The sequence below is a fragment of the Euprymna scolopes genome, chromosome 22 (genome assembly GCF_053919585.1).
Source record: "Euprymna scolopes isolate OS-2025 chromosome 22, ASM5391958v1, whole genome shotgun sequence".
Lineage (NCBI taxonomy): Eukaryota > Metazoa > Mollusca > Cephalopoda > Sepiida > Sepiolidae > Euprymna > Euprymna scolopes.
The window spans coordinates 39899162-39922958 of record NC_136503.1 but is presented as its reverse complement, the minus strand read 5'-3'; the positions used below and the strand labels follow the sequence as shown (position 1 = coordinate 39922958).

General features: G+C 32.9%; 1 protein-coding gene across 1 annotated transcript in view; it reads right to left on the bottom strand.

The window, feature by feature from the left end:
• Positions 1-1384: 1384 nt before the first annotated feature.
• The window catches only part of LOC145243368 (Fanconi anemia group D2 protein-like), a 212310-nt gene continuing 189897 nt past the window's right edge, over positions 1385-23797 (bottom strand). Inside the window, exons 38-43 of the mRNA XM_080106191.1 lie at positions 19648-19719; positions 13375-13413; positions 12827-12976; positions 8992-9138; positions 7309-7428; positions 1385-1597 (exon numbers count right to left, since the gene is read on the bottom strand). Coding sequence (XP_079962317.1) covers positions 1523-1597; positions 7309-7428; positions 8992-9138; positions 12827-12976; positions 13375-13413; positions 19648-19719 — 603 coding nt within the window. The 3' untranslated portion in view covers positions 1385-1522. The remainder of the gene's footprint in view (positions 1598-7308; positions 7429-8991; positions 9139-12826; positions 12977-13374; positions 13414-19647; positions 19720-23797) is intronic.

The window sequence follows — 23797 nt, the reverse complement described above, 5'->3', positions numbered from 1 at the left end:
AAACTCTAAGAAAGCCCTTGTCATGGATGTACGTCAGAAGTCTAAGATGCGTTATTGAATTCCTCCATGCAGAAAAAATTGAACCGATCAACATTCACGGCGCCTGTTGAACATTTACAAAGCTGATGCAGTTGATGTCAGCAAGGAGATGGGTACATTGATTTCAGAGTGCCAACAAAGATGAGAGTGACAATGCGCACTCCCAATGCCCATGCACAGACAGCACACCAGAAAACACAATGCGTCTTGACCAACTCATCTGCGCTGATTGGCAGGTAATGGTGAATGAAATGCATGTAGAGTTGAAATGTGGGTGTCAGTTCACTAGGAACGACGTTGTCATCCCTAGCATACAGGAAAATATGTGCTAGGGGGGTTCCACGAATGCTCACACAGGATCACTGAGAGGATATCTCTCGGAACTTGCTGAAGCAGTACAAAGCCAAAGGTGATAGATCCTTGGATGGTATTATCATTGGTGACGAGATGTGATGTCACCACTACAAGCCAAACGGCAACGGCAGTCGATGAAATGACACCACTCACACTCCTCAAGAAGTTCAAAAAGCTGTGAGAGGAAGAGCAGCATCCCCCTGGATTGCTTAAAAATATAGCCGACTGATACGTTGAAACGTTGACAAAGATTATTATCCATGTAAGGCCAGAGAAAAGCGAAACATTCCATTTGCAACACAACAACGCCATACAACACAAATAGGAAGATCATGGAATATGTGACAAAGTTCGGCTGGACGATACTGTCTTACTCATCGTATAGTTCCAACCTGGCACTATCAGACTTTCACTTGTTCAAACCTCCAAAGGATGTACTATGTGAGCAACATTTCTCTGACAACAACACTGTAATCGCATGTAAAAAATGGACTGCCTTGACAGGCGCCGACTTTTACAACCAAAACATCAAGGCTTTTGTTCATTGCTTGCAAAAGTGCATTTGAGAATGGTGGTGACTATGTAGAAAAATAAATTCTGGAGCATAAAAGGTTGTTCATTTTAATAGTACCACTCTTGTTTGTTTTTTTGAGTTAAAAAAAATTACTTTTGGAATAACCTTTGTATGACCTGGCTAAGCTTTGAGTTACTGGCAAGTAGAGTTGTACTAAAATATTTGAAATAAATTTAAAATGTAGTAGTAGCAGTAGTAGTAGTAGTAGAATAATAATAATAAAAAAGATGTCTAAACTTTATATCCTGTTAACCCTCGGACAATGGTGGTGGTCTATACCAAATTTATTTCTTAAAGTAAAATCTTGGGTGTCTATCAAGCAGTTCTGGTTCATCCCAGCATTTATTAAGGTTTTTAAATGTAAAATTTGAGATTTAATAAAGATCTGAATAAACATGAAAATGCAGAGTTTTAGGAATGTTCAACAAAAACTCTCATTTGATATTCGTAATTTAAACCCACTTGTTCAAATTGAAGAGTATTTTATAAACAGTGAGATATATAATATATCACATTGTTCAATATGTACGCCTGTCTGACTTTAGAATGTCTCGACTAATACACATCACTACCATTTTCATTTTCTTCTTCATCATTTCCATTCGTTTTCTCATCTACTTCTTCCATTTCCTGCAATTAGAGATGCAAGAAAGAAATTCAAAATGGCTTTATAAAGCATAAAAAATAAAAGGAGTGAATAATTAGTGTGAAAATGCAGGAGTTTTGCAATTAAAAACAAGATACACAAGGCAAAAGATTATAAATAAAAAAACAAGATACTAATGATTATGCACCATGCTTAAAGGAGGGGGTGGGGACAAGAGAACTGGTAAGTATTGAAGACTGTTTAGATGATGTGATAAAAGAACTACAAAAATACACAACACAAAACAAAGAGAGGCTGATACTGTCGCAAAAAATTCTGTCACAGCAAACAATGCAGAGAGTAACAAAATTGGAAACAAAAAGCCGAGAAATACTACATAGACACTTTATAAGAGCGACCAAATTATCAGCACATTAAAACACATGAATATGGCTATGAAAAGGACATACGAACAAAGAAACTGGTAGCTGCAAAAAACAAAGCCGAACTAAAATGCTATTTTCATTTTATTTTAAAAACTTTTAATAATCACTTACACAATATTGCCAGATTTTCCTTGGTGTATCACACTCCTTACGGTTGGGATATCGAGGCATGTTACAGAATTGATTTCAGAAGTGGCAGAACTACCAAAGACAACTTAGCTCAGAAAGCATCCATAATCAAGTTTTTGATCAAGCATGGAGTTGAAAAGACCCCCCCCCCCCCGTCACACATTCACCAGTGTTCATTCTGCCATGTTGTATGGATCTCTGGCTTTGGCGTTATTATTTGCAATTCATTATGCCGAAGCCATTACAGATTTAATCGAAGATAGGCTGAAAAGACTTTGCCTCACGTCTTGAAGGAAATATGCGTTCAACGCTCGGATGCCCATCTAGCATCAATTGAAATGAATGGCTCTCATCTTGGGGAGGCTTCATGTTTTGACAAGCTTCTGGGCTTCACCTTTACTCCTGATCTGAAATGAAACACCTACATCAAATTCGTTGCCATGGTCGCTGGGAAAATGGTGGGATCCTTCTATCAATCCAGTACATCTCACTGCTGATGCAATCTCTATCTATATAAGAGCCAAGGATGGAGTACTGTTGCCACATCTTGGCAGGAGCTGCTAGAAAGGACTTACCCTGCCTTGATAGAGTTCAAAATAGACTTCATAGCCTCGTAGGAGATGTCCTTTTCTCTTCCCTTCAACCTCTTTCTCATAGAAGAGATGTTGCGAGCCTGTCTCTGCTTTATCGTTATTTTCATGGCAAGCACACATCTGAGCTCCAATCTATGGTCTCCCCTTGCCAAACTTTCACGAGAAACACTCGTCTAGCTGAAAACGCTATCAATAATTTCCCACACTCTTTATCTGTGACTAAACCTAAATGTAGATTCGATAAACAAAGTTTCTTTCTTATAACTGCACGCCTGTAGAACTGTCTTCAGTTCGCCTGCTTTCCAGCTGACTACAATATGGTTGTCTTCAAGTTCAACATAAACAAGTACTTGATGAGCTGTTCCACTTAAGTTTACAAATTTACCGAATTTCCATTACTAATGATTACCATATTGTCCAATTGACTGCCGTACACTCTTTAATCCTTATCCTCGATGGCCTCTGGGCCTTGATAAGTGGTGATGTCTATGAAAAAAAAAAAAAATGCCTAGATAGAGGTATCTCAGACCAATCTTTTATTTCCATTATATCTAAAAATGTCAAATCTTTGCAAAACAAATAATATCAAATTTATTTTGGTAATAATGTTCCAAGTTTGTTGGAAATGAAAAGATTTGCTTTCTTGTGTCCTATTGGTAGAAAAGCCAAATTTTATAGGCTTCAAACAAGTGAAAAGTCCTTACAAATTTAATGTTATCTTCTGGTAAATGAAATTTGATAATAATGGAAGCAATTATTTTAAGATGCATTCAGCCTAAACACATTAGGTAAATTCCCATTACTTTTCAAAAAATGTACAAAAATTACCTGAAAGCACAACTCTCATTGTCCATATAAGATTCATTTCAACAGCTAACACATTGAATTTTCTTAATATGATTCCTAGTATCAAGCCAGATTTTTCTTTTAATGGTCATAGCATATCAGATGAATGTAAAGATTCTATTGTTTGCATTGGTTTTCTGAATATTTCTTCAGTCAGAATTATTTCTACAGGAGAGATCAGGTGAAAAGTGATTTTTTTTTTTTTGAGACAAACTAGATTCGAACTTTGGGCACCCAGGTCATCAGACCATGCTGTTAACCACCGAACCACTGTTACTTAAAAACTCTGACTTGGAACCATGTAAAAATAGATGGAAACATAATTTGATAAGGCAAAAATTTAATTCCCAAAAGTTTTCAACTTGGATTTAAAAAAAATTTTTTCTTTTGTGGCACCATATTTATGATTTGCTCTTTTCCTCTCAGAATGAAGCCAAAAAGTAAATAAGTTAGAAAAAGTTGAATTTATTTCCTTCTCACAACAGGAAGACATGACACAATATCAGGAAAGTGGGATTCAAAAAAGTCAGCACCCTAGTGGAAGCTCTACAAAAAGTCCCGTCAGCATTCCCCGGTAGATTAGCAATAAACTAACCTCTTTTTAAAGAGCGAGGAGATAAAGCCTGGAAGGATTAACCTTTTAGAACTGCACAGGAACATAATTCAGTCTGACAAAAAAGCCACTGAAATCGCCGAAACTGTCGGTCTGTAGGAATTGAGAGGACTGTCACTATATATATATATATATATATATATATATAAAAATAAAAATAAAAATTACAATAAGTTTACCAAAGTAATCAAAATGGTAAACTTAAAATATATTATAAATATTAAAGAGTTAATATTTACAAGTAAAATAAACTCAGCCAGATGTAAAAGCTCAATAAAACCGAAAAGGAAATAGAGCTTATAATATGAACAAATGATTAATAAAACATGCAGGATCGGATTTTGCATATAAAAGTATTTAATGAAACTACAAGTAAGTCACAGATTTTTTAACCAAGTAAGATCTGTGACTTACTTGTAGTTTCATTAAATACTTTTATATGCAAAATCCGATCCTGCATTTTGCTAATTCCTGCCCTCTGATGAGAAGGAGAGTATTTCTTCGAAACTCCGCGGATTAAGGACTATCCACTTATCTTGTGCTTCCTTTTTTAAAATTAAATATGTTTTTAACTCTTTTTCAAGATGTCTTTTAACATGTTTTATTAATCATTTGTTCATATTATATATATATATATATATATATATATATATATATATATATATATATATATATATAGGAAATTTATTACTGTGAGTCCAGAATGAGTTTACAAATTGTTTCAGCTAGAGGAAAATCCTCAAAGAGAGGAAAAAACCAACTAGCATCATCAGAATTCATAGATGGACTAAGTTATAAAGTCAAAATGATGCTAGTTGGTTTTTTCCTCTCTTTGAGGATTTTCCTCTAGCTGAAACAATTTGTAAACTCATTCTGGACTCACAGTAATAAATTTCCTATATACTGCTCTGACTACACATTGAGCACTCTAGTCCGGTTTTTTCACCACTGGTAAATATATATATATATATATATATATATATCCATTTTCCATATACTAAACTGGTTGGTTTTGTGATACCTACAGGTTGGAGGTATGTTATATAGTAAGGAACTGTTGCAATATCTTTTATGAATAATCAAGATATGCTCCCTCAAAGTTGGGAGATTCTATTTATAAATGCTGCTGCTGATTGGAACTGACGAATCAAATTTATTCACACTCTGCTATCAGCCAATCAGAAACCAGAATTGCTCCATAAAAATTAAATCTTTTTAGCATTCCAGCACTTAATTTTTTCGTGTCAACACCAGAAGGATCTTTTGCTCTTTTGCTGCAAAATTATAAAGTCCAGAACCTGTACAGAACAGCTGTCTACCAAGAATTTGTCATCTCCAGGACTTGTATAGAATAACTACCTATCAGAAACTCCTCTGAAATTAAACATGGTTTCAAATTCAAGAGGAACCCTTCATCAGAAGTAGTAATTAAGTTAGTTAGTATAGACTTTGATGGGAGTCACACTTAGTGCTCATCAAGACAAACCAGATCTGTAAAACAGAACTGTTCTCAGGATTGAACAAAAGATGAGCGACAAGGCAGGGGCAAAGGTAAACCTCAGTAGGCAAAACATAGTCAAACAATACCTTCATATTGTTCAACTATGTTTTGTGTATGGAGTTTGATCTTTGTCCCTGCCTTTTCAATCTACTTTTGTTTAATTCTATATCAATAGGACAACGTCACATTTTCAAACAAGAGAAACAAAGATTTTCAGTCCAGTCTCTCTGTTGGAAGCAATATGATTGGGACATGGCCAAATATTGTAGAAATAATCTAAGCTGAATGTTATCGATGTCTGTTCATTTGTCCATCACTCATTTTATTAGAAAGTAAGTTTAGGTAATAAAGCATTACTCAGTAGTCTCTCTCCTATGTTTATTCTCTCCAATAAAACCTTGAAGAAACTCAGTGCACATCTTTCGTGTGTCTTTCTTGCATGAGAAGTTTTACTCATTTTATTAAACAGATGAGGAGACGAACAACTATTAGACACTGTTCTAGAAGGTCTCTCACACCCGAGAGTATCCTGTACCTCTACAAAGCCACTATTCGCCCATGCATTGAGTATTGTTGTCACATTTGGTGCATCTGCTACTAGTCTCTCCCTCCTAGACAGGATTCAAAAAAAGAGTCACCAACCTAATAGCTCCCAAACTGTTAGCTAAACTTCAACCTCTGTCCCATCAGTGAAATATTGTAACATAACGCAAATGCGCAGATGTAAATGCATGCGAAGTTACGTCACTGGTAGGGAAAAAAAGAACTATAAAGAAAGAAAGAGAATGATCACAAAAGAGACGAGATAACGTCCGAGATATTGGGATGTGGATGATGTTCACAATCACTTGCAAGGCGTAAAAGGACGCTCGAGAAGACAATCACATAAGGGACATCACAGCGATAAAGAGAGAATGACGAAATAAAATGTTGTTGCTACAAAAAACGAGTTGGAGTTATTTCCTATACTTTGTCTTGGTCTCCTTTGCGACTGAAACTGGACATAATGTGTTGATTCCCGGACAACGTTACAATGTGGCATCCCTGTGACTGTTTTACAAATACTTCAATGGTAAGTGCTCGGATGAACTCAAAGCTCTAGTACCTCCTCAAGGTAAATACCCCTGACAAACCAAACAAGCAGCAAATCCCACCCTACATTGTAGAGATTCCTAGATTCCTTAAAGCCTTCCGCTGAAATAGCTTCTTCCCTCGAACTGCTACACTTTGGAATTCCCTCCCAGGCTCCTGCTTCCCTGACTGTACTGACATGCAGAAGTTCAAGTGTAACGTGAACAGAGATTTTGCTGTCGGACTCTCTTCATAGTATCCCATCAAATCTGGTCCCAAATAGTAGCCATTTATGACCTAGTGGCACTATGCCTTGTTTGAGACCAAAAAAAAAAAAAACAGTAAAAAAAAAAAAAAAAAAAAATGTTTTTAAATAAAGCCACACATGACGCGGCAAAGATGAAAAAAGTGACGGAGAGAATAAAAAGACCTCCGTATAAATACAGTGTGAATATGTGTAAAAAGACTATTTAGTTTCTTGATCACTCATGGTTGAAAACATAACAATCATTCAACTCAATCCTTTTATTAAGGTGCTGCGCAGATTAATACTTACCACATCACTAAGTTGTTGCTCTTCCTCTTCTATCTCAGACATCACCTCATCTTCTTCCTCTGGTTCCGCTTCAGGCGTAGCTGGAGATGGAACATTGGGCTCGGCAGGAATCTCCTCACCCTGCAACAATCCACAAAAAAAATATCACACAGAGCTTGGAAGAGCTATAGCTACAAGGGAGATAATTATTGAAACATTAACAACAGAGATCTGTAGATTTTTCTTTTTGAAGGAGCCAGATTAGCGATCTATGTTTAAGCTTTGCAGATCAAAACTGCCAAAAGTGCTTTTTAAATAAATTGTAACAGAGTATGTAAATCTCTTGCAAATAAAATGGTGCAGCAATAACTAATTAAAGTTGGCTAGTACAAAATTAAAGTTTGATTTGTCAGCTTAAATGCTATTTAGGTTCAACTTTTAAAATCTGGTCAATATTATCTTATATAACTAGAAGGCTACCCAGCGTTGCTTGGATCAAAAGTAGATTTCTATTAAAACATTTATTTTTTTACTTCTCTATATCTGTCTATCGTTCCCTTTTTACCTTGCGCCTGTTTCCTACTCTCTACCCAATCCCAACATACATGCATGCAATTCTTTTATAAGAGAAATGAGTTGACATAAGGGAAGTAAAGTTAGGGTTACTTCCCTTTTAGTAAACAAAACGTCTAAAAAATCAATCCACCAATCTTTTACTTCAATTTATTTAAGATCTGCGCCATAATTATGCTGTTTCTAAGAATTTGTGAAAATTTAAATAATTTTAAAACCTAATTTTTCTGATCTGATAAATTCAATTGTGTAAGACCTAGTTCTAACAATAGTTAGGAATGATTTTCATTGAAATATTTTAGGTTTAATGCCTTTTATAAATTAAATGGTCTATAAAAGGTTTCCACTTTATAAATCGATCCTGGAATGAATATTTTTGCTAGTAGGTAGTTTATTTTCAACACTTTAAAACAAAAAAACAAATATTTGAAAAAAGAGTCATAAGTTCAGTTACAAAAACAAAATCTCAAGAATAGGCAAGGGAGATAATTCATTGAAAATTGTAGAATATTGGGTAAATTTACTGAAAATTGTAAAAATATTTGCTAGATTTACTGAAAATTGTAAAAACATTGGCTAGATTTACTAAAAATTGTAAAACATTGGCTAGATTTACTGAAAATTCTAGAAAATGGGCTAGATTTACTGAAAATTCTAGAAAATGGGCTAGATTTACTGAAAATTCTAGAAAATGGGCTAGATTTACTGAAAATTCTAGAAAATGGGCTAGATTTACTGAAAATTCTAACAAATGGGCTAGATTTACTGAAAATTCTTGAACATTGGTAGATTTACTGGAAATTGTAAAAACATTGGCTAGATTTACTGAAAATTCTTGAATATTGGCTAGATTTTCTGAAAATTCTTGAATATTGGCTAGATTTACTGAAAATTGTAAAAATATTGGCTGGATTTACTGAAAATTGTAAAAATATTGGCTGGATTTACTGAAAATTGCAAAAATATTGGCTAGATTTACTGAAAATTGCAAAAATATTGGCTAGATTTACTGAAAATTGTAAAATATTGGCTAGATTTACTGAAAATTGTAAAATATCGGCTGAAATTATACAATACATTTTGACTATAATTTGCTAAAAAATATCTTAAAAAATTTAACTTTTTACCAACCATTAAATCCCTGTTCTTCAAGATTCCAACCATGTAGCCCTCTTCACATTTATTTATAGAAAGCATCTCTTTTACTCTCAGCATCAGTTGTTCCAGACTCTTTTTTACCAATGGAATTTGGTTGGTAAGCACCACACTCTTCACAATCTATAAGAGATGCAGACAATTTCATTAATAGACAATCATATTCAAATGTAGTGTATTTTCAGGACCTCAATTGTAAGAAATAGATTTTGATATGAAACCTTATCTGACATGACTTGAATGGTCTGCATTATCAAGCATACAAAACACAGAACATTTTATAACATGATCTTAGATAAGATTTCTTTGATTTAAAAATGCAAAACCATTTGTACTTCTTTCTTAAAAATATATAGCTAAGTTGAAAGCTGAACGGTGCTTTAGAAAATGGCTGACCCATAGGATAAATAAAAAAAAAATAAAGCAGTAAGAGATTTGTATTAAAAAAAAATGGATCTTGTACAGAATTCTCCTATATAAAAAACAAAAAGAAAAAATCTGTATTATATATATGCATCCGTGATAGAAAGAAAGTATTGTATTCCAAAACTTATATAAATTGATTAAATAGTCTTATTTTCATAAAGAAAATTCATTTTAAACTAATTTGTGTTTTTCCTATGTTTCCATGCTTAAAATAGCTTTCTAAAATCTTGCAAGTTTGAATTATTTGGAGTTATTTCCCTTGTTTTGTTGTGCTACGATTATTTCCTTTGTTTTCATTGTGCTACCATCGCTGTTCATTTGAGCGCAAAATTTGATTTTCTTAGTTAAAAATAAAACTACTTGATCAATTCATATGACTTCTATTGTACAATATTTTCTGAAAGTATATCATGCAAATTTGTTTTTTTTTTTGTTTTTTTAATATAGGACGAATTTTAGACAAGCACCAAAAAATGTTATTTTTTCGCAATGCTATATTCTGTTGTGGAGGATGTATATATTCTTGTGTATAGATTCTATATAATTATGGTATGGCCATAATCGTCTGCTTTTATGTGTGCACATGTGTGTATACAGTCATGAGTGTGTGTATCACATATATACAGATTATAAAGAGATCTTATGACATATATCTTTTCTCCTTTCCTTGGGCGGTGCCCCCTCGTGACAATTTGTGCATTCTCCCAAAAACATGACTTGGATATTATTGTTTAGTGACAGTTTTTATTCCAAATTTTCCTCGTGGATAGAGCCTCTGCATCTCTGAATCGATTCAGATCTCTTTCTTCTTTTTCCGTCTTCTCATCTTGAATAAAGATTCTCTAGTTCTGACCAACTGTTTCTAATCTAACTAAAGAACTCTCGGGCTGTTTGACTGCGATTACCCAAAATCTCATGTGTGTCACCCTTATATATTGAGGTGTATGTGTGGGAAGGTAGCATCTCATTAACACAACTTGCACTCAACATGCACTAACCTCCATCATGAGCCCTGCTAGCATGCAGGTGCAATGCATCGTCAATGGAAATCAATGAGGTTGAAGCCTAGCAGTCTTAATCTTTCGACTCCTCTGGACTTAACTTGAACACAAGCAAGTTGGTTCAAGCTAGTACCACATTAATCGCATTATTAACATGCAACATCTAGACTTAAGATTAGGGTAGTATTAAGGATAGGCATGTGTTTATTTGTAGAATATTGACATCTGGACATGAATATCCACACAGGACACTGTGCTGTTTATTCCTTTTAGGTAATGCCAAAATAAATTCATCGAAGTAATTTGATAACAAGTAAATTGCCACAAGTTTCAGCATGTTTATCTTAAAAGTCATAAAAACACAGCTTCCTTAGCTCTACCACTAATCATGTCTCCAAACGACAATACAAAAACTAAATAAAAAATAAATTGAAATAAAAAATGACATAAAAGGAGTGCACAGCATGATTGTGTCCATTAAAATTTATAGACTACAGAGTAATAATTTTGCCCAAATATAATAATAGACATGGCTAAATACGATCCTAATTTTCTTCCATTGTTATTGTGTAGAAAGATAACAAACCATTTGCAAGAGTGCGATTACTCCAAATGTTGCATCAATTATTTTATCTGCTGTATTATATCAATATTGTAGGATCTGTTTGCGGCTGATAATTATAAACAGCTAATAATCCAATAGTTCAAGATTCAGTTTTACAGTTCTTTATTTAATCTATTTTCCCAGGTTAAAAATGTCTAAAAGTAAAAACCATTGAATTTCAACGAGGTTGTTGACAGTGTCAATGAAAAGAGCAGGATATTATTTTATTCAATTTAAGTAAACAAAATTACCATAGGTCACTATAATAAATTTATTGTTTCAGTCTAAAAAGACATCATCAGGCGACAATAAACCTCTGGTCTTACTCGATGCCAGTCATTTACTGAAAGACGAGAGGTTTATTACCGCCTGACGATTTCTTTTTAGACTGAAACAGTAGATTTATTGTTGCAACCTGTGGTAATTTTGTTTATTAAAATGAATAAATTAATATATATATTCGAAATGAAATAGATTTATATATTTTAAAATTAATAAATACCAGAACAGTAAATAAAGAATGCCTCAAAATAACAAGTAATTGGTAAATGTCCTTATTGTCATCAAATTATTATTTTTTAAGGATATACAATTGGGAAATTTGTCAAAAACAATTTATTTTTACATATTCACTTGTGACAAAGTATTGTATAAAAACATTTTATATTCAATAGAAAATGACAGAATCTATCTTAGTCCCTTCTATTCTGGTACTGTACTTCCTAAAATAACAAAATGTCGGTCCCCTTTATTAATTTATTCATAAGGAATATTTACTATAACTTTACATGCTTTTTTTTTTTTATAATGCAAATAGGTCAACAAGTAGGTAAATCAAAAATTATTTTTGACAAATTTGCAAACTGAATTCCTTTCATGCCGACAAAAGCAACATAAACTGAAACAAGTACATTGAGGATATTGCCGAGGTTGCTGCAAAGAAAGTTTGGTTCCCTCAAACGTGCTAAAAAATTACCCACGCGTAAGAGTATCCTGTATCTCTACAAATCCACGATGCATGACATATTATTGCCAAATCTAAGCTGATGTCTCACTAGTCTCTCCCTTTTGAACAGGGACAAAAAAAAGAGTCTCACATCTAATAAATCCCACATTATCAGTAAATAAATTATATTATATATTATAAATAAATTCCAGTCCCATCACTAATGTTGCATCCCTGTATCTGTTTTAGAAGTACTTTAATGGAATGTGCTCTGATGAACTTACTACACTTATAACCCCTTGATGCATATACACCTAACAAGAAGCAAAATCGCACTCCTTCACTGGTCAAATCCCTAGATGTTAGAAAATCTTCTACTCTAATAGTTTCTTCCCTCTAACTGATAATCTTTAGAATTCCCTTCCAGTCTCCTGCTCCCCTAACTGTATTGGCATGCAGAAGTTAAAGTGTAATGTGAACAGACATGCTATTGCTGCTGCTTAACTCCCTACACAATGTAAGTAGATATGGTCCTAAAAATTGGTTCCTTTAATCTGTTTCAGGTAAACAAGAGTAAAAATAAATGATTGTTTTCATTACATATATTTTTTTTTATAATGAAAATATTTTAATGATTCAATTTAGGATAATTTAAGCGAGTAAGACAAATGGATAAAAAACACACACAGAATTTCCGTGACAGGGGGAGACAATTCATAACTTTAAATAGTAACTATCTTACTATTTAATTAAGGGGGTATAACTCACAACTTCAAGGGGTGACAACTTGTGAGTTTTAAAAATTGAGGCATTAAATAAGGGGACATAACTCACTTTAGAATGTCCACAAATATGGTGAAGAGATCTTGTACTCAGCTGCATGCTTTTTAACAATGCTTGAATATTCTCATACTGGCTCCGATACATCAGATCCAACAATGGCATCGCTTGGACAGTGAAAGCATCTACAAAAACACGACCGGTCTGTTAATAGAAAATAAATATTTTATTACTACAATTATGAAATTTCTACGCCCATCAGTGAACAGAAAAACAGAACAAATTTCACCCTGGAATGGTAACTTCTATAAAATCTTCCATTTGTTTAAATTTATTCCTGATTAAAAAGGAAAGTTAATAACATGTAAATACAAATAATTTGAAAAAATAGTTAATAGTTGATTCGCAATTAAATTAAAAAAAAAAAAAAACAGGTGCTTTACATAGTACTAGCAGACGTACTCGGAGTTGCCCGGTACAGACACCACTTTATATATAGATTAATAGTAAAAATTGAAGTTCATTCTGACCAGCTTGAATGTTGCATTTATGTCAAGAAAAGAAGAGAGAGAAAAAATAAAAAAAAGAAACAATTCACTCACCTTTAGAGCTGTTCCTAAATTCACGAGAGCATCAAATTTCTTTAAAGAAAATAAAAAATAAAAATTATGCTATGATCAAAAACTCTTAGGAAAACTTAAAAGTGAAAGAGCACTATCTCCGCCTGTGGAATTAAAAATTATGTCATACTGTTTGGAAGAAATGACACATGCTAAAAAGTCAAACTGTCGATAATAAACAAGATTTTTTTTTAAGTTTTAGAAAATTTAAAAACTTGCATTTAAAAAAAGAAAAGAAAGAACTATGATCTGATTTGTACTGGGATTGAACTTCAATATTAAATTAAAAAAAAAAAAAAAACAGAACTAGTTCAGAAAGAATAATTAAGTTCTGTGTGAAAATACACATAACATTGTTTCATAGATTTTTACAGATTAAATTTTCATATTTGGATTCTTCAGACTGCTGTTCTCATTTTGAGTGTTATTTTTACAATGTTTCAATCAATTGTAACCTCCAAATTTCTTCAAGTGTATCTTATCAAACTTGTAGTGAATAAAATACTTAGTAAAATTCAGTTCTAACTTAAACTTTTTCGGGGATTGAAGGTTCAATCCTCAGTGCAGAAAACACTCAAAATGCAATTACAAATTACTTAGAACTTCTATCTAGTCATGGCTGACAAAATGAGAGCAGTGGATTGAATAAAGAATCTCATATTGAAATTTCATGCAAATTTCCGAGTTCAACAAGAAACACCTGAAGAAAGTTGGCAGTTACATGAAAATAACAATTATTGCAGTGACTTTTTGGACACCCTAAACCCTGTAAGAATTGAAGGAAAACATCAGGAATGAAATAAGGAAGTTAAATCACAATCCGTTGTGAATAATGTTTTGGAAAGAGTATAAATATGAGAAGCTGAAAATGAGCAACATTTAAAAGACATTATTTTTCATAAATAAAGACTGTTTGAATTTTGCATTTTTTTTTTAATGTTTTAACCAAATTGTGTTAAAGTTACAGAAAGATATCATCAAAAATAAAGAATCTCTTTCAGTTCAAAACGCTTCAGTGACTTTCTGGACACTATATGTACAATTCATTAGAAGTAACAAAAAAAAGCATAACAAAAAAAGTAGGACGTATGATAAAAAAAATAAATAAACAGTTAATCAGACCCTCTAAACCCCTTTTGAAAGAATAGACCAATTACTTTTTTGCAGTTCATTTAGGACCGAAAATAAGCAGGTTAATATCTATAGGACTGAGACTTAAGTGTAAAAAAAAGAAATAAGGATGGAATTTGAGCGTTGATGGTGTCCTTATTTTGAAGCCAATGAACTGTGATTATGAATCTAGGGAACAAATAGTAATTAAATATAAATATTTTTTAAACGAAAACCATAATTAAAAATTGATTAAATAATGAATTTTGTGTTATAAAAAACTGCAAACCTATTTGGAAATAAATATATAAACAAAATTATTTTATTGACTTGGTTTAAATTGTATTTTGTGTCTTGTAATAAAATTATTTTTCAAAATGTTCAGAATATACTGTTAATTCAATGTTTTAATTGTTATCTTTTCTTCAAGCACCAAAATCATTTGAACTGTTTTAGAATTTTATTTAGAACCTTTTCGTACAAAAAACTTGTTTTTATACAAAAGGTATCAAGTTTTAATGGAATTTCTAGTCAATATTATGTTTTGACAATCAACAGGAATAAAAAATACAATTATATAGATGTTCAAAAATAAATTAGAACTTTGTATCAGAACAAACAAAATGTTTTATGTTATGAAGACTTGTTATTGTGTAAAAACAATATTTCAAATTTTAAAAAAAACCAAGTATTTTTTTTATTTTAGCCTTTTCCGTCAAAACAGATTTGGCATCCATCTTGAGTTTTAATCAATTAGATTTTTTTTAATAGTTTTACATTCAAATCATTATCAGACTCCCACCTTGAAAATGGCATGAATAAAACAATGAGTATTTTTTTTAATACCAAACAATTGCTAATTACTAAAGATGAAATAATTTCAGACAAAAATGTCCATGTGAAGTGTGTAACAACTTTTTCTCTTTAAGGCGTCTTGTTTATCAGTTTAGCATAAATCAATTACTGTGATCAAGTCTTCTTAATAAAGGGCATGAAAAAAGATGTAATTCATTGTGAAACAGAATTATGTCCCTTGTTACATCCATCAGGAGTTAGCAAGCTTCTGCTCTTGATTTTGTTTGGCCATCCACCTTACTCAAGGCACAATATGTAAATATAACCAGATCAGGGTGATAGTGGAACAGACTGAATATATTGTGTGAAAATTTACATTTTTATTTAAATTTATTTGAGAACATGTTTTACCTTTGATTTTTATTTATCAAAATTTAAACCTAAATGCACTTTTTTTTTTGTCATTATGTTAGATTTGTGCAATTGTAAAAGGCATAACTGTTCATCCACCTTAAGGTATTTTACTTTTAGTTTGTTTATTGTATCTTCTTTCTAATTGTGTTTTAATGTATAAATGAATGTTTTTGTTTTTTAGATAGTTTTTTTCAGGTTAAAAGCTTCACAATATCTTTTCTTTTAAATATTTAGGTGTAAGCACAGAATAGTTACAAAACATCCTCTCCTCCCATGTTTCAAAAAATGCTATTTTAGCACGGTGGCAAAAGTGCACAAGTACCAAATTTTTTTTGTTTTTTTATTTTTGTTAATTGTATTATTAATTTGTTTTATTCCTGCAGTAAAATAAAGATATTTTTGTAAAATATGTTTGTAATTTTTTTTTTTTTCTTGCTGTTACTATAGTAAAATAGCATTTAAATATAATGATATCATATTTAATACTTGTTTTCTTCAAATGCACAAAAAATATTTATCTATATAAATAATAACATTGTTGCCCTTCATGAGAAAGGAGCTAAGGCTGTTTGGTCCTCTTCGCATAGATTTTTGGAACCTCATGCTCCAAAAGGTTGCTGACCCCTGACAAAGAAAGATTGCTCAAGATGACCACAATGAGTGCATGATAAATCTAAACCAGTTATAAATGCTTATTATTTATCGCTTTCCCTGCTAGCTGCAGAATGCACACGAACATGATTGAGTGTCCTTCGACCAAGTCGTTCACTTTATGTTCATCTTCATCTAATCACAAACAAAAAATAAAAATAACTTCTACACATATACCATAAAAAAAATCAAAGTAAAAAAATCTATAACACATTTGTCTTTCCTGTAGTTTATATGGACTTGAATACATCAATTGGAGTGTAAAAGTAGAAACTTTCCAAAGCCACATCATGCATTTCATTACAGTGATCAAGTCTTCTTAATAAAGGGCATGAAAAAAGATGTAATTCATTGTGAAACAGAATTATGTCCCTTGTTACATCCATCAGGAGTTAGCAAGCTTCTGCTCTTGATTTTGTTTGGCCATCCACCTTACTCAAGGCACAATATGTAAATATAACCACAATATGTAAATATAATTATCTGATCACATTAGTATCACATTAGTGTTACATCCTGTTTCAACGGTATATAATAATATGACAAAATACGCCGAGTGGGATGCGTAACTAAAAGAAGGTTTATTAGTACTTCGCAATAATACAAATACAAAATGGCTACTTGCTTTTGAAGTTAGATAAATGTAAATGAAGGTAAAGAAAAAGGAACTTAGCGTGTGAGAGCTGTTTAAGCGTTGCCTTAAGAAAAAGTGCTCTCCGACTCCCTGGAAAACCTCATCAGTATGCCCTGTATTTAAGAATTCAGGTGATAAATCATCTCCCTTTCAGTACAGACCAAGAAGTCTCCTGTGTGTTATGAGTAAGTTGCTGGAATCCATATTAAATAGAGAAATAGTCAACCACTTCAGCAGAAATAACCTTCTTAGTGACAAGCAATATGGTTTCCGTTCTGCAAGATCTACTGCAGATGTGCTGACGGTTATATCTCACAGGATTAGTGAATCTCTTGACAAAGGCTTCCTTTCTAGGGCAATTGTTCTTGACATATCAAAGGCCTTCGACAAGGTATGGCATAAGGGCCTACTTCACAAGATTTCCAGCTACGGTATAACTGGAAATGTTTTCTCAATCATTAAATCATTTCTCTCCAATAGGCTCATAAGAGTAGTGGTCGATGGACAAAAATCAGAGGCCTGCAGTATTAATGCTGGTGTCCCTCAAGGGTCAATCCTGGGCCCAACTCTCTTCCTGAACTACATCAATGATCTCCCTAAACACATACTTAAATCATTCATTTACATCTATGCTGCTGATGACACGACCATCTATGGCAACACATCAAAGGCTGTAAATGACAAAGTTCTCTCTGATTCTCTCTCCTCTGATCTTGAGCGCGTGGTTCAGTGGGGGAAGACGTGGCTAGTTACCTTTAATGCATCTAAAACCAAACTCCTATCTTTACATCATCAACGCTCTGATCCCCATCTGGCATCAATTGAAATGGATGGCTCTCGTCTAGGAGAAGCCCCATGTTTTGACAAGCTTCTGGGTTTGTCCTTTACTCCTGATCTGAAATGGAACACGTACATCAAGTCTGTTGCCAAGGTCGCTGGAAAGATGGTGGGATCCTTCTACCGCTCCAGAAGATATCTCACTACTGATGCAATTCTCTATCTATATAAAAGCCAAGTACGTCCAAGGATGGAATACTGCTGCCATATCTGGCCAGGAGCTGCTAAAAACAGCCTATCCTGCCTTGACAGAGTATAAAATAAACTTTGTGGCTTAGTGAGGATGCTCTTTTCTCTTCCCTGCAACCTCTCTCCCACAGAAGAGACGTTGCGGGCCTATCTTTGTTTTATCGTTATTTCCATGGCAGGTGCTCGTCTGAGCTCCAATCTCTGGTCCCCCCATGCCAATCTTTTACGAAAAACACCCGTCTAGCTGAAACCACTGTCAAAAATTTTCCCCACTCTTTATCTGTGCCTAAATCAAAACGTAGATTCCATGAACAAAGCTTCTTTCTTAAAACTGCATGCCTGTGGAACTCTGTTCCGTCTGCCTGCTTCCCACCTGACTACAACCTGGATGTCTTCAAGTCCAACGTAAACAAATTCCTGATGAACCGCCCCCTTAAGTAGACACTTTATTAAATCTCCACACTAACGTACTGTACATGCAATAACCCTTATCCTTGAGTCGCTTCCGGGCCATGATAAGTGATGACCACCTTGTAAAAAAGAAAAGAACGTAAAACTAGACTGCAAACAAGACAAGATGCCTCTACCTTAAAATGGTAGCGCTTTTATATAGTTTCGTATCTGGTTCGATACGTAGTTATGCCTCTTATAACAATTAGTATCACAGAGTTGCGAAAAGTCACTTATATTTCATTAATATCCTCAAAACTGTAGTCTTGAGGTTGTTTGGTCACATTAAGCAATCAAGTGTATGTGTTAAAGACATAATAGGGTAGACAAAAGAAAAAATAGACAGACAACATTTGTAAATGGATAAACATGAACATAAATAAAATTTTATGAGTAACCAAGAAGTGACTGTCTCGCTCACGATCTTGGAAAAAATATCAAGAAATATAGGGAGATAATTCAACAATAATTTGTACTTCCATTAATCACTCAAAAATGATTTTATTTATAAAAATAAAATTACTTGATCAATTTACATGATTTTTGGAATACGACACGTTCGTTTCATCACAAGTACATACATAATACAGATTTTTCTTTACTCTTATTTTTAATGCAAGGAGACTTAAAATATTTTTATTCTTTCCTTTTTCTGCTGATAAACAGAAAAGCAAGAGTGATAGAATATAAAAAAGTGAGGGGGAGGGGTCACAAGATTAGCTTAGATTGCCACCTTCACAAAGAAACAAAACCACCCTAACTTCTAAATGTATATCATAAAAATCAAAACAAAAATCTATAATATACATGTCGTTCCTGTAGTCTTACACAGACTTGAATACGTCAACTGGACTTTAAAATTATGTCAGAAACTTTCCAAACTCACATTATACGCTTTATTACTGATCATAAACTATCTGATCACATCAGTTTTATAAAGTTGCGAAAAGTCACTTGCATCAATATCTTCTGTCATCAAATGTAAAGTTTTGAGATTGTTTGGTCACGTTAAGCATTCTAATATAGATTTATTTAAAATATTCATTAAAGGCATAATACAAAGAAGCTGATTAAAAGACAAAAAGATGGAGAGACAATAAGAGTGAAAATTTTCATCTTTTTTGCCATTTTTTTTTTTCAGTTTAAAACATCCATGAAGAAAAAATGCAACAAACCTTGACGAAAGTAATCAAAACATGGAAGATTCGAACCGCCCAACTCCATTCAAGAATTTTCTCTTTTCTCGCCTGAAAAGAAAAATCAAATGTTTGTAAATGTATCTCTGGTAGTGCCTGAGTTTTAGTTAAACACACAGATAGACCAGCAGGCAAAAATTACAGCCGTTGACTTAGGAGTGCTTTATGCCAAACTTCTAGAGGAAATGTGGTATTGTGGTGACTAATCCCCGTTAATCTCTAACTGTGCACAGAACAGATACCATAATACTTAGTTCATTGCACCTTATCATAACAAAGGTCCATACAAAATTTAATCTAGATCGGCTCAGTATTTTCCAAGAAAAAGTGGAACAGACAGACAGACAGACTAAGAAATTAAATATAGATTAGTCAAGTTAACTAGCAGTAACTGAGGAGGCATGGATAAGAAAATAGAAAATTTTTAAAGTTTAAACACCTTCCCCCCTCTCTCTTTTTTTCTCACTCTACACATCCATGTTATTTTTTAAACACATTCTCTCGATTTTTTTTGTTGTATGATATGAATAAATAAAAAAAAAATTTTAAGTTTAGAACTTCTCTTTTCTTTTCTATCTTTTCACACTACATGTTATGTTTTTTTTATATTTTCAACACAAACTTCCTTATAATCAATTTTCCACACCCCACCTCAATTTCTCTTTCTAACTGCTTAAATATCATAGAACGAAATATTAGATTCATCAGTTTGAACTAAATGTCTAGTTATAAGAAACAAATATTTTTATGTTGTGATTGTACGAAATCAACGTTTTATAATTTAATCATTTTACAGTTTATGAAAAGTGTGATAATTGTTCAATTTGATGAGAAAGTGTTATTTTCTGATCCATTTGCAAAAAATTAAGTGAAATTTGTATGAAAAAATAATCAAATTAAAATGAAAGGAAAAAATGTAAGTATTTCCTTTTCAAGTCAACTGTAATTTTCAGGTGCTTATTTATATTATATGTGAAATATGACAAAATACCAGAAAATCTTATGAATATATTACTTAAATGACCCCAGTTCTCTCTGATCTTGAGCACGTGGTACAATGGAGAAAGAGGTGGCTGGTTAATTTTAATACATCTAAGATCAAGCTTTTATCATTTATATCATCAACACTCTGATCCCCATCTGATATCAATCAAAATGAATGGCTCTCATCTTGGGAAGGCTCCATGTTTTGACAAGCTTCTGGGCCTAACCTTTACTACTGATCTGAAATGGGACAAATGGATTAAATTAAATCTATTGCCAGGGTGGCTAGAAAAATCTACCACTCAAGTAGATATCTCACTACTGATGCAAATCTCTACCTGTATAAGAGCCAAGTATGCCCAAGGATGGAGTACTGTTGCAACATCTGCTAGAAAGACCTTATCCTGCCTTGACAGAGTTCAAAATAGACTTTGTAGTCTAGTGAGGGATGCCTTTTTCTTTTCTCTGCAACCTCTTTCCCACACGTTGCAAGCCTGTCTCTGCTTTATTGTTATTATCATGGCAAGTGCTCATCTGAGCTCAAATCTATGGTCCCCCCCTTGCCAAACTTTCACAAAAAACACTCATCTAGCTGAAATCACTATCAATAATTTCCCCCACTCTTTATCTGTGCCTAAATCTAAATGTGAACCATGAACAAAGCATCTTTCTTAGAATTGCACGCCTGTGGAACTCTCTTCCGTTTCTCTGCTTTCCAGCTGATTACAATATGATCATCTTCAAGTCCAATGTAAACAAGTTCTTGATTAGCCATCCCCTTAAGTAACCCAATTTACTAGATTTCTACTACTAATGATTACTACGAGATCGTCCCATTGACTCCTTAACCCTTATCCTCGAGTCACCTCTGGGCCTTGATAAGTAGTGACTCTAGAAAGAAAGTTTTTGTGAAAGTTTTGATTATTTACTGTTCTTTGTTTTGGGAGTAACCTATTAGAGAATAGGATATTTTTTAAGGAATATTTTTTTCAGTCGACTGCTGGCCGGCCGTCAATGCCAAAGAGGGAGGTGATGGGGTAGAAAAAATAAAAGGAAACTTCTCAACTTAGTAGCTTTCTGCAATGTGATTTATGATAGAGACAAACAGAAAATAAAATTTTTTTCTTCTTCCAATTTATTCCAAAAAGTGTCTGATTCCATTTCAAAATTCAAATTTTCATTGGTTAATCGAACGCTCAACCAAAAGATTTGAAAAATAAAAAGTAAAAATACCTCCCCCACATCATCACCCCCAAAAATTACTTGAATATTTTTTTTTTTTACAAAATGCAAATAAAAAAAAAAATTTTCTTTTATCTAGCATTTTAACAATTGATCAGTGCTCGGCGTGTTCCAGCAGTTCTCCTCACTTCCGATTAATTATAAAAATGCCCTGGAAAAGTCACTTCTGATTAATTGTAACAAAAAAAAAAAAAATTATTTGTTTTTCAACCGCTTTATTTAATGTAACAAAGTTTTAACATTACAAAACACATTAATAACAAAAAAGCAAAATGCATTTTTAATTGCTGAGGATTTGTTTTTTTTAATTATGCAGAGAAGTTACTGTGCTGAAATAATAACGTTATTTAGAAACCCAGTCTTAACATGGAGAGAGGAGGATATTTTACAACTATTCTGTACTTTCACATAACAATTTAATAAAATAAAGATACCATAAAACTTGAATTTACCTTGAAAATACTATTTAAAAACAGCACGATAACTTCTCTGCATAAGCATCGAATTGTTATTTTTTCAACTACATTTTTTATTAAGAAAACACAACTTTGAAGAATTGTAAGGATATATATATATATATATATATATATATATATATATATATATATATATTTGTAATTAATCAGAAGTGACTTTTCTAGGGCATTCAATATCAAGCCCAAATATTAGTTTCTTTTTTGTTATTAATGTTTTTGTAATGCTAAATATTTTGCATTGATTAACATCCCAGATTCTCATCTTCTCTATATAAATAAAATGAACTCATTTTTTCCCGTCGGATTTTGACATTAATAGGATTAAAAATCAAGATATTTCATGCAAATATAATATGCACAAATGGCAGAACAATATCTGAGGTGTGTTATAGGCTTATTATTTCTCAAATTCCTCGATAATCTTAGATTTCTATACTTTTTCTGCTGAGAAGTCACGGCCAAAATCGGTTAAGATCAATGGAAGTGGTAAAATATTTTCTCTCTAATAAATTCCTCCTCCCCCTGCTACCACTTAACACCGTTTGGGGATCGTTCACAAGGAACAGTTGAGAAGAGAACACCGGTTTGGCTTCGTAGTTCTTTCATGTGAAGTTATTTAAAATCACTAAACTAAGCTGCAGTGCTCTGTGGCGTAGTGGTTAGCGTGCTGGATAATTCACATTATATTTTCACGTTCGCGCCAACCTACCGTAGTCGTTTTTTTTTGTTTTTTTTTTTTTCCTAAACAACTGGAATGGACTTTTCTTGGTGGCCGGACTGTTAACGTTGCAGATTTTTTTTTTTTTTTTTCACACTTTATTTTCCTACTTTTACTCATGACTCCGGGTTTGATCCTTCCTACTTACCTACCATAATATTTTTTAAACCCCCCCCCCCCGTCCCGGAAACAAACACTCGGGCAACGCCGGGTACCCCCGCTAGTATGAAAAATAAATGGATCTCTTAGTAAAATGGAGTTATCTTCCTTAGACCAGTGATGAATTATCCAAAAGCACACAGTGATCTTCTTCATTAAGAAAAGCCTAAGATGCATGATTTTTTTTTTAAACTAAAAAGCTTTCAAACTTGAGAGAGAGCAACAACAGCTATGTGTCTTAACGAGTACGTATAAGCAATGAACTACTGGCTCCAACTAGCACAGAGACTTATCAGTGCTTATTCAGATCACACTTATAGCGGCATTTAAAATGAAAGAAAATACAGAAATATCTGTACAATGTATGTACCAGTCACTGGACAAAGATGAAAATTTCCAAAAATCATGTAATTTGATCAAATAGTTTTTTTTAGTTATTATTTTTTTACTGAGAGTGAAAAATGCATCAATATTACAATCAAAGAATCAGATAACCCTAATGCATGTGAAAACTGTAAAAATAATCAGATGATCTCTCATTATATTCTCA